Below are 15,821 nucleotides of genomic sequence, written 5' to 3' on the forward strand. Positions count from 1 at the left end.
TTTGTATTTTTTTCTTTCACTTTTTAGCCAACCAGTATTTTAAACCACTGCCAAGAATGCAATAATTTAAGTACCATAAACAAGTAACAGTGCATTAGGTTAGGGATAATTAGTTATTTAAAAAAATATGTTTGCTGTCAAATGCTTTGCAATAGCAGCACTGCCAGTTGGCGTATTTTCTAGTTACCTAAATACAGAAGTCAGTTGGGTGGCAGGTTCTCTTCCCAACCCTGCTTGGCAGCCTTCTACCATATACTGCAGAATCTCGCTAGATAGTTTCTTAACTGTAAAAAAAAAAAAAAAAAAAAAAAAAATCACAAGCTAAATTGGCTATAAAGAACAGAACGAATCACAGACGTATTCAACAGAAAAGGGGTTTCTGAGCCCCTCCAACATTCCATGTCCCACAACAACTGGTTTTCTCCATATCAAAGCATTAACAGGTCGGAAGCAGGGCAACTGCCTGGGGGCCCATGCCACAAGGGGTACAGCGAAACTAAGTTGCTCAGGCTTCAGCCCCAGGGTGCTGGAACTCAGGGCCTCAGGCTTCAGCTTTCTGCCCTGAACCCTAGCGAGTCTAATGCCAGCCATGTTTGGCGGATCCCCTGAAACCAGCTCATGGCCCCCCAGGACCCCCGGACCCATGGTTGAGAACCACTGCCATAGAACTCTGACCTCCCCACTGTTAGTGCTTAAAATCTGTGTATTTCAATCATGTCTTTTTTAAAAGGGGGAAATGTATATTTTAAGCATTGTCCCCTAAAGACGTACACGCTCCATGGAAATGGAGGTATATATTTCAGTTTGGGTTTTGTTTGTATTCTTTAGATCATTCCCACTCTGAATGAGAAGGAAGCAGTCAGGCCATTCTATCCTGATCAAAACTAAGAACAGGAACTATCAACTATCACCAACAGTACTACTGTCTTTTTTCTCTCTGTTTTTCTCCCCCCCCCCCCCCCCCAAAAAAGTACTCAATATATTTATCCTTCCTTCCACCCCAATTTATTTGGGATAATACTAATTTGCAAGGCTGATTTTCTTCTTTTATAAATTTGGAGCTGTACTCAACCCTGGGTTATGTTGGGTTCCTGGTCTTGGCAGAAAGTCATCCTACAGAGGATCCTGGCAGTACAAAACTTAGCCAGCTCATGCTTCAAGAGGGGGCCTAACGCTGGCTAACACAGTTGCAAACTGGATGGTACTGGCTGGGAATGTGCCTCTACCACTCTCTGCAGTGTAATAAACCTACCTACTTGAATGAAAAGTGCTCAGTAAGTATAAAATATTATATATGTACAAGTATATTTAAAGTTAACAAGCATCTCACCTTGTGTTTCATTAACTAATACCATGCATTTCAACACAGCAGGGAGAAGCAACTCAATGTCACATACTTCAGTGCTCTTGGTTCTTTGAAATACTTGAAGGATGAAAGCCAGAACTGAGGCCAGGCGAGGAGGAGGGGCGTTCCCTTTGAACTGGAGGTAGTTTTCCCTGGAACAAAATAAAGCTCAGTCTATAACTTATTTTTTCATTAAACAATGGCACAACAAATAAAATATTACATCCTTTAAATAGAGTATTGCCGTATATCACCAGGAGGGCCATTAAGTAGATTTCTATCATTATGTAGGATCAGCTACTGGCTTCTCTTTATTTTAGTCTTAGAAATGATTCACAATTAGGGTGACCAGATGTCCCAGTTTTAAAGGGACAGTCCTGATATTCGGGGCTATGTCTTATATAGGTGCTTATTACCCCCCACCCCATCCCGGTTTTTCACACTTGATAGCTGATCACCCTACTCACAATTCAGCAGAGCACCACAGAGTAGGAGCTTACAACTCACCTATTGTTGTGCTAACCCAGAAATGGCAGTTATCACAATTATGGTCAAATGCTCAAATATGTCTATAAAAGCTGAATCCACACAAAAAACAGACAACTTTTGATTGTGCAAAACCCAATTATACACATGCAAATGGCTACTTATAAGCAATAATACCCAAGGACATATCCTTAAATGCATAAGCTCCTTTCAAACCCACACCATATTTGACCCTTTGCATTTATGCTCTGTGGGCAAACTTCTCCTCAGATCCCCATTTGAGATCTCCACTCCAATTGTCTGCTCTCCTTAAACATAAAGAACTCCCATTGTGTAAGTTGACTTTTTCCTTTGTTTCCAGGAAACATCCACCAGATTTCCAAGGACAAAGTATCCAGAACAGTGTGACCTTGAAAATAGGCCTCCAAAATATTTTAAGAATTCTTAGTCAATTATTTTATTTCTTACATGCTTTCTGGTTGATTAAAACCCTAAGAACTTTAACTATTCACAGTCAATATGGTTTGAAGTTATATTAACACAGTTGCTACTACTTCATCTTTGCCAACATTATATTGTAAAGGGACAGACAACCTCTACCTCTGCTCAGCCAGAATAAATACAGCAGGCTCAAATATAACATGGGTCACAAAGACAACTGGTAACTGACACCCTAGGGCAGGAATGAATTTTGACATCAAGCACATTTTAAGTGTTCCAACTTGATGACCTCAGTTATTGTTTTTCACCAAGAGGATGCAAGAATCTGAACCATAGTTAGTCTGAAATTAGGAATCAGTTTATTGAAATATAAAGACAACCCTTTGATTTTATGAGCTCAAGAGAAAATATATGTAGTACAATAACATAACATTGCATTTCCTCATCAGGTAATACAATAACTTATGGAGCATGCAAAATAACTTTCCAGGTATCTAACACTAGCTTAAAAAAAAATATTGCCCATGAGGAATAAGGCCTGCTTTACATTGGTATAGCCACGTCTCTCAGGGGTATGAAAAATCTACACCTGAGAAACGTAGCTATATCAACATAATCGCCAGTATAGACAGCACTAGAATTCTTCCCTTGACCTAGCTACCGCCTCTTGGGGAGGTGGAGTGCCTGCGCTGATAGGAGAACCCATGGAGGCAGTGTGTACACTGAAGTGGTGCAGCTGCACCGCTGTAGCATGTTAAGTGTAGACATGTCCTAAGAATAAATCAGTTAATAAGTGCAACATTACAAAAAGTTCCAGTGAAACTGAGTACAAGGCATTACAGTACATGCTCCTCTGGATCTGTCAGCCTGTGCAATGTTAATTTGCTCCCCCTCCCCGGTGTGTATGCATGATGATACAGTGTTTGTTTATACAATCACATACTACTTTTCCTCCAGCCCCTGTTCCCATCCCCGTTGGCTCCCAGTCACAATCTTACTCCCCAGGCTCCTCAACTTGTCTCAGGTCTGGTCTACACTAGGAAATTAGGTCAGTATAACTACTTTGCTCCAGGGTGTGAAAAATCCACATACGTGAACAATGCAGTTAAACCGGCCTAACCACCCAGTGTAGAAAGCACTAGGTTGACAGGAGAATTCTCCCAGCAACCTACCTACCCGCCTCCCGGGGAGGTGGATTACCTACGCCGACGGGAGAACCCCTTCGTCTTCACTGAAGCGCTATAGCCAACTAGCTGCAGTAATGCTGCTGAAATGGTTTACATGTAGACAAGCCCTTAGTCTACCTTGCTCCAACTCTTCCCTGCTTCATCTCAGCTAGAGCTGGTCAGGAATTTTTCAATGAAATGGGTTAAATCACAAAATGCTGATTCCTTGAAACCAAAACTTTTAGTGGGAACTTATCAGTTTTGACAAAACTTTTGTTGGGAATGTTTCTCAGGTGCAGGATGGAATTTCTGGTCAAACCCAGAGAAAAAGCGTTCCTCCACAGAATAACCAATAGTCCAATGGTTAGAGAACTCAGGAATGTAGGAGACCCAGGTTCAAGTAACTGCTCTGTCTGATTTAAAACATGGACTTACACTTGGTTCTCCCACATTCCAGGTGAGTGCCCTAACCACCAGGCTATTAGGTATTCTGGGGTGGATGGTGGGGGTCTTTCTCTGTTTTTTTTGCCAAATAAATAAATAAAAATTAAAAAGAAATTTAAAATCTCTGTTTTGGAACAGGAAAATTTTTGAAATCTCAAAAATGTTAATAGGCCCGGAAAACTGTTTCCCACCCACCTCTACTCCCAGTCGCCACTCTCCCTGGTTCCTTGCCCAACCAGTCCCAGACGCTCCCTGGGTCTGATCTCAAGCCCTCAACCCACCGGCTCCCAGTCCCCATCTCCCCTACCTGCCTCCCAGTTTCTTTGTCCAGCAAGCCCCAGTCTTTCCTACTCCAACCCATTGTTCCAGTTTCCCCTCTCCTACCATCCTTCTTTTTCTCTCCTACGTCAAAGCTCCTTGTTCTAATCTATTCCCTATGCCTGCCAGTCTGGCTCTTACCTCTCTGCTATAGAATCAACCAGCTTTTTCCTCCATGCTGTCTGAGCCAGTGGGAAGGTACTGAGAACACGAGACAGGATCTCTGTTCCAGTGTCCATAAGTAGTCCAGAGCAGCAATCACAAGGAAAGTCATGCTCAGCCCCAGGATGGATGGAATCTTTGGGGAATTTAGCTGTCTAGCAAGTTTCTACTGAGCATGTGTGAACTGTGATTTTCCAATTGCTTATAATTTAGCCAAATTTGGGGAGATTTTTTCTGACAAAAAAGCCACCCTAGTGCCAAAGTTCAAGTCCCGTCTCCAAAGTATAGAGGCATTAGAGTGTCTCAAAGAAAAGGTCACCAGAATTTTTTTAAATGGGCAAGCCAATGTATTTTTCCCTAGCCTCATTCTCGGATTTTTCTGAAATTTTCCAGATATATTTAACCTGAGGCAAAAACCCAGCATGTAAAATTTCAGCCCAAAAGTTAAAATTTGGCAAACTTATAAGCAACTGGAAACAGGGTCTTATAATGGAAAGTGTCAAACAACCTTAATAATAGGCAGTGCTAGTAGACTTATCTATAATAATAAATAATAGATTATAACACCACCACCTTCACTAAACACTTATAAAGTGCTTTTCATTGGTAGATCTCAAAGCACTTTACAGAGGTGGGTGGAAATATTATGCCAACATTACCTATTAAGTAACTGAGGCATTGAGTGGTGAAGTGATTTGCCCACAGTTAGAGTCAACAGCAGTGCTCTAAGTAGATCCTGATCTTCTGCCTCCCAGTCCAATGCCCCATCAATGAGCCAGACTACCTCTGATATTATCTGTCACATTAATTAGAGGTTACAATACAGTATCTAGTTTCTCAAGGATTTGATTGAGGGAAGTAGGCAGTAAGTTTATTTGGTGTTTGGGGAAGAGTACTTTAAGATAGTTTTGTGGTGTTTTAATTGTTAAATTCAAGCTGCTGCGCATGTGCTCAGAGGCTAAGAAGGGTAAATTTTAAATGAATAAATAATGGCCCCAATGCAAGACATTTGCCTTCTCTTCTGTTCTTTATCGTGTCTGCTCCCAGTTCACAAGGACCAGGATCTCTGATGAACTATTCAACGGAGTCCTGAACCGAGGTTCATTTCAGAGTCTCTATTCTCCCTGCTGTTTTCCAGCCTGCACATTCAGGAAGTAATAGACCAAAAATAAAAATATTTGCACTGCTTTATCTTTTTCCCACTTCAACCTCATTTAAAATAAAACTGAAATAAACCAACATAATAATGTACTTGACATGAACTCTTTTCACACAGAAGTCACTAAAAATGTAAATCCTGTAGACATTCCATTCATCGCCTGTTTATTCATCTAACAAAAAACAAAAACAAAACAAAAAAAAGACATGCCACCTGAAAATTATGCTCTTAGCTGGTCTGTATAATCCGTGTTCTCATTACAATTATCCTCATTTCCCCCACCTTCTGATGTTTGCTACAGGCAACTATTGCATCTTGACTTAATTTAGATTAAAAGCTCTTTGGAGCAGGGACTGTCTCTTATGTGTTTGTACAACTCGCAGCACATGGGGCCCAGATCCAGACTGAAGGCTGTGTGTGCTCTACTCCAATATAAACAATAATAATAATTAATACCATTGTTCCCCCATGGCTTATTTGGGAAGAAGTTAAGTCTAGATATCTACAAACTGGCTTACTCCTTTTTCAGGCCTTACTTTATGACATGCGCAGTGGTCTTCCGCAGATGTAAGGTCTGTGGGATGGTAATAGAATTGCATAATGCCAGCAGCATGGGATGCTGTCCAGTTCCTGGAGAAGATGGTGAAGGAGGGAGAAAGCGCCCAAAATACTGCTGAATAACGCTTCCTAGCAGTTGGTTCAAATAGGCACCTTGAGTTTGGGACTGACAGCATATAAAGGACAAGCCCTGTGGAAAGTAAAAAAAAATTAACAAGTATAAATATAAAAAAGTGTCCAACATCCTCCTAACTGCAACAGTTTCTGATGCCTAAAGCTGTGTGTGAGCTATTGCTGCATGCAGAATGGTAACTGTGGCTCACACGTTCACTGCATAACAGCATCTGATGAAGAGGGTTTTAGCCCACGTAAGCTTATGCCCAAATAAATTTGTTAGTCTCTAAGATGCCACAAGGACTCCTTGTTGTTTTTGCTGATACAGACTAACATGGCTACCACTCTGAAACCTGCATAACTAGGGAATGTCAATGCTTTGTAAAGCACATTGTGATACTGGAGTACGAAAGGCACCAAGCGAAGTTAAATATTGTTCCTATTAATGCCATAATAGAAAAAGTAACTCTGAGAATAAAGATCTGATAGGAGAGTGTTGGGTATGACATGAAACAAGTTTGTTTGAGTTAGACACCAGCTATACTGGATTTTTGGGTAGGGGGATAGGGAGGTTGTTGCACCAGTTTAAGGCAACGCTTCCTTCAGCGCAACTTATCCTGGGTATATCACTTTCTGTTTTGCACTGGTACAGGCTATCTATTGGTATACCTACAATGTTTAATTACACTGGTGCAGGTACCCCTAATCTGGACAAGTCCTTAGAAGTGAAAACAAACAGCGGAGAGATGGGAACATCAATGGAAAACCAATTCTGAGAGAGGCCTCCGATCACTACTGTAATAGTGAGTTTATATTTGCTGCAGGATGGCCAAAGTTCTGTTTTCCTACAATTTTGAGTTTCCTTGTGAGACAATCCTTCAGGATAGGATTATAGCAAGGACTGGGCTGTCACTTCTTCCCATAGTGCTTCTACAGCAACCAAGTGTAAATGACACCATCCTGGCCTCTACACAGGGAAGGAACTGGTCATTTTCTCCTAATGGGGGCACTAAGGTTGATGAAATAGGGCTGCAAAGGTGTTTTTCCTTACCTGTTCTACTCAAATGATCATGTTGATTCTATAACAGTTATATACAAGGTGTACCCCTATCTTATACCAACTCAAGAAGATACATACTGAAACTGACCAGGATCACATCAATTTCATTTTGTCCTGGCAATAAGCTAGTTATAAATTTGACTGCTAAAATTATATCAGTGGCAGAGGCATATGTGAGAATGAAGAAAATATTGTATACAACCTACATTTATATAGGGGAAGAGCCAAATTCACACTGCAGTGTTCTGGTTCTATAGTCTAGATAAGTTTTAATATTTTTCAGCTTCCAAAATCTGCTCTGTTATTTTTGGCACAGCATATTCTTCATATTTCAAAGTTGTTTTTATTTCAGTGTCACTTTTTTAAAAATTGAGTTTAAACAAAACCTATTGAAATATTATTTACCAGAACCCAAGACAAAAAAATGGTAAATGATGTCTTGATTATTATTTTTTAATACAAAAAATGAAACAATTCAATGTAAACAACTTTTGGTGAAAATGTTTAATTTTTGAAAAAGGCTATTTTTTTTCAATGAAAAATTATACCAGCTCTAATTTTGGATGTAAAATATACACACCTACACATGCAAAAATTAAAAGCAGAAAAAAGAAATTAAAAGTCCTTTCAGTGGCAAGTATCCGAACAAAGTTAGCTCCCTAAAGAAGCTCATGATGGTGGTGTCAATAATTCATTATTGCTTCTTTTCTTGCTGCCTCTTTCCTCGTGGTGGTTTATTTTACAGAGTAAGGTGAAAAATCATTAGACATATGTAAAAAAAATTGTAGCAGATTGCTTTTTTACGTTGGTCATGTTGTAACCAAAACCCATTAAAAAACACAATGAATAAACTAGGCAGCAAAGTCTGCCCAATGAGTGAGCTGAATAATGTCTTAGGGAAATTAATATATATTATTAATAATATATTAATATATGTGAAGGAAAAAAAATCCCCTACCTGTGTAATAGGTTTCTGTGAGAGTAGGTCTATCACAATAGGTGCTCCTCCCTTCACTGGTGACTGACAGGAAGGATGAGTTAGAGGGGGAAAAAAGATAGCCCTATCCTGTCACAAAGTGTCATAATGGAGAGTGCACTCAGAAACCAGAAAAAGAAACTTCCTTGGAATTCACACACTAATAGATTGATCAAACAAACTGGGAGACTTCTTGACATTTTCTGGAACTGAGAGTCATTTTTCTGGAGAACAGATGTTTTGGTTCCATTCTCAGGGAAGAGAGAAATCCAGAAACTCAAAAACCAAGGAGCTTAAGGACCTGTCTGACAGATAGATGTTGCCTGAGGATAACTCAAACACCACTGAAAGAATGTTTTAAGTGTATCTTATGTGAAATACATGCAGGTTGTTATTGAAGTTTATTTATTATGGTCTTGTATCTTCTGATGAGATGCTGCACTAGATGTACATGGAAGATTGCTTCTTGTGGCACAGCTGTTAATAAGACTTAAGAGATTCCATATTGAATTCCCTTTATTCCAAAAACTAGCACAGCTACCTGCAATCTAAGATTACTCTCAAGTCTCCTGAATGCTTCAACATTAGAAACAGGAGAGAAAAGACATTCATCTAGCTGAGCTGAGGGACAGGAAGACCACCACATAACTTGGGAGTATAGGATACACTTGTTTACAGCTTCTCCTTTCCACAGGCTGAAGAAATAATAATATTAGCAACATTTATTATTATTATTAAAGGATTAGATGAGGGAACGCTCCTTGAGCTTGAGAGAAACAAGGCAAATTCTCAGAGCAGCCAGGTGAAAAGACAAAAATAATCCACTTGGCTGATGGTATGTTTTCTTATTCTTAGGAAATGGGTAATTCTGCTTCTAAACATATTTAGCCATCCTAACGAAGACAATACCAAAAAGTGTGCCTTTACTGAATGACAGGGATGGAAGCGATTGTTTGTTCTGAAGTTCAGTGACATACTCCACTGGCTAAAAATTTAACAAAAATGTTGACAAAGTTGAAGTAGCATCACGGATTCTAGGTCATCAGTAGCCAAAATAATATGATGTAAGCTACTTTTCATTTTTCTTTAATTATTTTATGAGAAGAGAGAGCTATCTATCTTGACATCCAAACAAAAAGAACTCTGGTGACAAAAGATTTATTTAGAATTGTGCTGAAGCCTTTCGTTCCTGAATCAAATACCTTCCTAAAGATGCTTCCATTTTCCTGTTTGATGGATCAGATAAAGTTACCTCTTCAAAAGACATATATGATTTTGTAGATCACCCAGTAATATGGGAGTCTTATTTTTAGAGAGGCCCTCAGACCATTTTTCTCCTTAGGGGAGGGTATTACATGCTTTTTGGCAGAGGAAGTTTATCAGCTCATGGGTGATAAACTTCCCCCTCATGGGTCTTCCCTCTCACGGACCTTTACTCTAGATTGGAAATAGTGCGAAAACACCTTTCTTTTTGTGAGCATCAGGAAAAAACACTTCTCTGTGGTAGCAGAATCTTCAGTCAAGTCTTGGGCACTGATCTCTTTAGGGTGGCTCATGTCCTCTTCTTTAAAGTGCCTCAGTGAAGAGTCATCAGACCCTGAAGAGGATGCTGAATAAATTTCCCCTGCCTCCTCAAACCTTCTGAGGGAGAAGTTTGGATTTCTTTTTTGCACACAAAGGCATGTCAGAATTGTTGTGCAATATAGGGCTCTTTGTTTGGCGATGAAGAGTACTTCTTGCTCTTATAAGTGTTTAGAGAAGGCAAGATCTCCATGGAGGCCAAGATAGAGAGTTGATACAGTAGCATTAGAGAGTTTGGCTTCACTGAGGTATTTTGCCAGCTCCATATCCTAAGTGGCAAAGTGGACTGAGCAAAAGTTCTGTCAGGCGACTTGGAGAAACGTTCATGCCACCAGTGGCCTAGGAAGCAAATACAAGGATGGGTACTATCTTCTTTTGGTAGATCCTGTCAGAAGTTAGCTGGGAACCTGCCCTCTTGTGTGAAGGAGAGGACGAACCTACATTGCTAGACTGCAGCTAACTGGGTTTTGGACTGGAGGTTTGACCTCATCCATTTCAGACACACAGACCTTCTTTATACAGCAGATAGGCATTACAGAGAATGTTGATAAAGGCTGCCTTATTTTTCTCCACTTTTATCATGTTTTTCAGGCATCTTCTGAAGAAAGGAAAAAAAAGTCTCCTGAGGAGAAGTGCATGCCAGCATCATCTCCTCACTTAAGCAGAGTGGTAATAGATTTTTGTGTGCACTAACAGCAGGGACAATTTGTGCCAGGAAATGCTTCTTTCTTCTGATTCATCTATCTATCTGTCAATCACCTATGAAGAGTGAAGGACCTTTTAGTATGGACTGCTGGTACTATTCACTGCAGAAACACCAAACTGTCTTATGATGACATATAATGTCAGTCCTGCTGATGGAATAAATCTGTTCACCAATTAATGTTGTACAGTGCCTATTAAATACATGCTATAATTCACAAAATGCGGTACTGAACTTCTTCAGATCTCTGACAGTACAGTACAGATGAGGGCTTTGAAGGCCTGTCCCTTGAGAGATGCTGAGCATGCTCAATTCCATTAAAGACAACAGGAGCTGCGCATGCACAGTGCCTTTCAGGATCAAGCTCTTATAATACTGATCATTTGAACAGAGGATACTATAGGCCCCTATATATATATATAATACATATTCATTTCACATACACACATCATATTTTGCAAGACATTTATACCACTAAATTTGGAAATAATAGTTTTAGTGCACAAACACTGTTACCTTCATCACTGTTGGCAAATTATACCAACACTCCTCCAAATCATTTTCTAAATCCATTTTATCAGCAATCAGAACGATTTTCGGATTCCCAGTAATAAACTTCAGCAATTCACTAATACATAAAACCAGCTCTACAACAATGTTTCCAAAGGAATAAAATGCCTAATGTTGGATGTTATATGCCTTGCCTCCTCATCTCACAATTAAAAACAGTGCCATAAAACCTTTAAAATGGCCATCCATTCATTTGTTTGGCGCCTCGCCTTCTAATGTCTGACACTTAACCACTCTGCACACAACTTTGACAACAAATCCTATCAAATTCTTAACTACAGCATTTCCTAGGAGGTCATCAGCTGTCACAAGAACAGTCTGTACAATGGTAGAAGGAACAACTTTCCTTCAGCACCTCTTAAGATAAGAACAAGTACCAGTTTAAAATTGTGAAGTGATGCCAGGGCCTCAGCAAGCCTGAGAAGGCTGGATCGATTAGGGAACACTAAAGAATCTCCAGTAAGTATCCTGAATGTAGTGGAGAATGGACCCTGGGTATCAGGAAACCCTCGAGATGTGTACATGTTACTTAGGGTTTTTTGAACCCAAACCTATTGGTAACTATCTTTTCTTCCCGATAGTTTCAGGAGATAAATCAGTGGGAACACAGCTCCTCCTCTGACGAACGATTGGTACAAACGCGAGTGCTTTTGCCCCCAAATCCCTTTTTATTGAGTTCAAAGCACACATCTAAAATAGCAACAGTTTAGAACAACCCAGATATAGTTACCAAAAGTCTGAGATGGTGTCGAGTGCTCAGTGGTAGGTTTCTAATGGCCAGCCTTCCTCCTAGTTGCTGGGGAGTTGAGTGTCAGCCTTCTAGCTCGTAGAAAACCTCTCTGAACTTCTCCAACTCATGCACTCAGACACATCTTTTTATAGGTTGCTCAGAACAAAGTGCATAACTCAGTCACTAAAAATTTTCCTAACATCAGCCAGCAGCTCCTAGTATCAGATCAACAAAAACTCATAATCAGGAACATCCATATCCCAAGTCAGCTATCCACACTTTCGCCCATTCCCATGGTTCCTCCAATTTTACTTTCTATCCTTATCAGCAAAACTGCAGCTATTTTATATGCTTATACAAAGCTCAAATTATTCCTGACTACATGATGTTCTCGCTTCCAGTTAATGGTGGCTAAGTGGACAAAATGGGTGTGGTGGTGTCAAATCAACTTCTCTCATACATAAGTTCTTTAGCTCACATTTATTTAAGCAGCTAACTAAAATAAAATAAAATAAAATAAATGCTGTAAGTGTAATTAGACAAACCAAAAAAACACACTATGGCCAATCTTAATGCAGTTCTTAATTCATGCACGTGGCATTCAGACATATGCAATGGGCATCCTAGATATACCTGATAGTTATTTTCATCTCTTTAAAACATACCTACAGTTTGGGGGTTTTAGCGTAGTTAGAGCATATCACAGTGATCATAATGAACTCCCGCAATAATACTTACTTGAGATTCTAATAAACCACACCTATTCATGCTGTAGCCCTCAAAGTACTCACAACACAGAAAATCAAAAGAAAAAAAGGAGAGGGGGAGAAAGAGAGAGAGGAGCTTTGCCATATTCCCTAAAAGATCTGGGCTTTGCCAGTATAAGTTAGGAAAGTTCCAGATTTGAGGACCCCTTAGGAAGAGAGCCCCCTTCTTTTTAAATCAGGGCCCTGTTGCCTTGAGTAATTTGCCAATTGCAACTGCAATCGTATCACATGGGGAGTGTAATGGTTTGGCAAATCTGTCTACATACAAACTTATTAATTCTGGTGGATTTTATGAAATTCATTGTATTTGGAATCAGCCACTTGTTACCAGCACTGGTGGCACATCTCTCCCAGGCCAGTAACAATGGAGAGTCATTAACATGAATAGCCACAAAGAGTAAGAGCACCTTAGAACAATGGGATGGTTCAAGCGTACGGAAACTGGTTTTCCTCAGATTGTCTGCAGAGGGATGGAAAATCCCCAGAAGGAGAACAAAAAAATCAGGCATTTGGACTGGCTGTTAAAAACTCAGATGCTGCGCACACACAAAGGGACGTGGTTTCTGGTTCGGAGGGAATCTTTTCACTGCCAGACCAGCTCAAGCTTGCTTACAGGAGTCAACAAGGAGAATGCATGACCAGGGAGAGAAGACTGAGTCAGATGTGTCAAGTCCAGGGACTCCTGAAGGGACTGGCTATAAACCCAAAGACATCTTGGAGTAGTGAGAGGGCAAAGGAGGGATGGGTTTTAAATGCAGGTTTTTTGCATGGATCTGTAAGTCTCTAGGCTTTCTCTATGAATTCAGCATGTGTACTTTGCAAAGCCTCACTGTCATATGCCCCGGAAAGGCTAAACTTTAAACTGGACTACCCACTATGGCAGAGATCTGGGATAGGGTGTGCTTAAGCTATTGGGAAGATTGGAAGGGGCGGGGGGGGGGGGCAGCACTGGTCTTGCGACCTAGGGCAAGTGGATTGTGGGGTCCCACTTTCACAAAAGGGTACCAGCAGAAAGTCAGCACTCAAGGGGTGAGGCTAGAGGGCAGAGACAATGCCTGGAGTCTGATCAGATTCAGGGCAGGGTGCTCAGAAGCTCATGGATCCAGCAGATAGGTCCACACTCAGCAGTGTAGGGAGTGTCCTGCAGGGGGAGCTCAATAAGGACTGTGTCAGGGAGCGAAACCGGAGAGCACTGCTTAATTTGTAATGAAAGAGGTGCTGGGGCTCCAGCAATTTTTTTTACATTCATAACTGATGCAGCAAGCCCAGAGGTGCCGGGGTTCAGCACTGGCACAAATTAAGCACTGCCAGGGAGCTAGGACCCAAACCATCTAGGACTTTGTAGAAAACCATTATCTGAAAACTTCACCCAGAAGCCTATTGGTTTTCAGCACAGACTACAGAGCACCAGTGTAATATACTCTGTGGATGAAATACCGCTTAGCAAGCAGGCTGCCACATTCTGTAGTAATATCAGCTTGCAGATGGTCACAAGGTATAGACAGCGTCTCAAAATTCCCACAAACCAGCAAAGAACTAAGTCATATACTGCTATGTCATTATATAGTGATATTAATTTTACTATGACATGCCATCAACCACAATGTGACTTTTGGATAAAGGAAGAAAGCTGTGGGATGTCTACAATGTCACCACAACCTCTGAATTTAATTACTGCCTTGTATTACTTAGTTGTTTTTAAGGACAGTAGCAAGAAGTTTATGCTCAAAGTTAGGTTTTGAGGGACCGTAAAAAAGGGTTTGACAGAAAATAATGTGCACATTTAATTATTTATTTTAAAAACAGGTCTTCCTTCAACCCCAATGTAAACAACCTCCTGCACTTCCAGTAAGCCTTACAGCATTTTGAGAGTAAATGAAAATGTGCGGGGGGGAGGGGGGAGAAACAGACTACAACCAATACTGGAACCAATGACTGGACCAAATCCACTGTCAAACCACTGAGATAACAACAGGGTCTTCTCAGAAAGTCCACAAACACAAAAAACAGTAAAAAATAAACATTTAAAATTATGTAACCCCTAGTAAACTAGAGTGTTATTAAGGTATATTTAATAACGTATATTTTCAAATACATGTTTGCTTTCTAATCTCAACCAGTGTCCTTTTATCCATTATGCTTATTTGATCTGCTGTGTCAAAAGTCCCTCATTTAACAAGCCAGTGTTGGCAATAGGTCAGCTAAATCTTCTCTATACACAATGATCAGCTAGTGTATATTGGAGTGCATCCTCCATCACTGCTATACATATTCAGAGAGAGGTGAACCAACTGGGGTGGCTCTTTTTCCTCCCACTCTCCACAAGAGGAAAAATGCTACCGCTTCTTGTGCTTGATTTAAATGAGATCAAAGGCATTTTTGTAGAAAAAAATTCCATTGCTGTTCAAGATGTTGTTTGCTTGCTGATAAAGGAATTCAGATATTTACCTGAAGATAAAGAGGAAGATTTTCCCGAATGGCAGACAGCATAACGGCAGGCAGCTCTTTGTCTTGCTGAAACACGACAAGTGGCAATAGCAAGCTATCTATGATGCGGAACAAAAGCTGTTGTGCTTTGGAAGTTGCCAGTATTGGTGCCCAGAACTTTACAAGGCCTCCTATTGAAGAACAGTCAAGAAACCCAAAAAAGTAAATTACAAGCAGGCAAAAATAATTCCAAACAGGCAATCTGTTGTTACATTATCCATGGGTAACTATAGCAACCCAGTTGTCTCATTTTCAAGTACAGTCCACCCTGCTTAGTGAACCTGGATACAATGAAAGTCCATTTACAGTACAGCAATACGGAAGTCCCAAATTGTTTCAATGCATAACAACATACAAATTGTAATTTCAATTACAGTGAAGTTGTTTTGCAAAAGGAATGGCTACAACATAAAAGGGGGACATCTTATTATACCTCTGCTATAAGCGTTCCACTATTTAACTACTGTATTTGGCATATTTGTACACTACATCTGCCTCCCCCACACATGCCATAATATGGGTTCTCAAACTTTTTCAGTATGAATCACATCTTCAACAGACAGATTGCCTTTAGCTTCCATTCAAAACTGCATAACAGTCCTATGGCAATAAGAACATTGTTTACATGAAAGAGCAATATTAGGAAAATATTTTATATATATTTTAACTCCTTTTAATGCAATTTACCAGCTGAAAACAAGGAGAAGCTAGGTCCATAGAACCAGGTGCCTCTTTATAGACTGCTGGTGATCTA

At 40.2% G+C, this 15,821-nt stretch overlaps 2 protein-coding genes across 5 annotated transcripts in view; one reads left to right on the forward strand and one right to left on the reverse strand.

The window, feature by feature from the left end:
• The window catches only part of KLHL32 (kelch like family member 32), a 194,421-nt gene extending 192,081 nt beyond the window's left edge, over nt 1-2,340 (forward strand). Inside the window, exons 15-17 of one of the 3 annotated variants that reach the window (XR_010599545.1) lie at nt 829-1,274; nt 1,370-1,487; nt 2,193-2,340. The gene's annotated coding sequence lies outside the window, so the exon portion shown is untranslated. Of the gene's footprint in view, nt 1-828; nt 1,275-1,369; nt 1,579-2,192 lie in introns of those variants that run through there. The other 2 variants (XR_010599546.1, XR_010599548.1) reach the window with 2 other exon arrangements.
• MMS22L (MMS22 like, DNA repair protein) overlaps nt 1-15,821 on the reverse strand; it is a 142,186-nt gene that overhangs the window by 7,268 nt on the left and 119,097 nt on the right. For both annotated transcript variants that reach the window (XM_005301141.4, XM_065588224.1), the window contains exons 20-23: nt 15,029-15,198; nt 6,058-6,269; nt 1,331-1,497; nt 188-284 (exon numbers count right to left, since the gene is read on the reverse strand). In XM_005301141.4, the coding sequence (XP_005301198.2) occupies nt 188-284; nt 1,331-1,497; nt 6,058-6,269; nt 15,029-15,198 (646 nt within the window). The remainder of the gene's footprint in view (nt 1-187; nt 285-1,330; nt 1,498-6,057; nt 6,270-15,028; nt 15,199-15,821) is intronic.

This window comes from Chrysemys picta, chromosome 3, assembly GCF_011386835.1.
Source record: "Chrysemys picta bellii isolate R12L10 chromosome 3, ASM1138683v2, whole genome shotgun sequence".
In the NCBI taxonomy this organism is placed as follows: domain Eukaryota; kingdom Metazoa; phylum Chordata; order Testudines; family Emydidae; genus Chrysemys; species Chrysemys picta.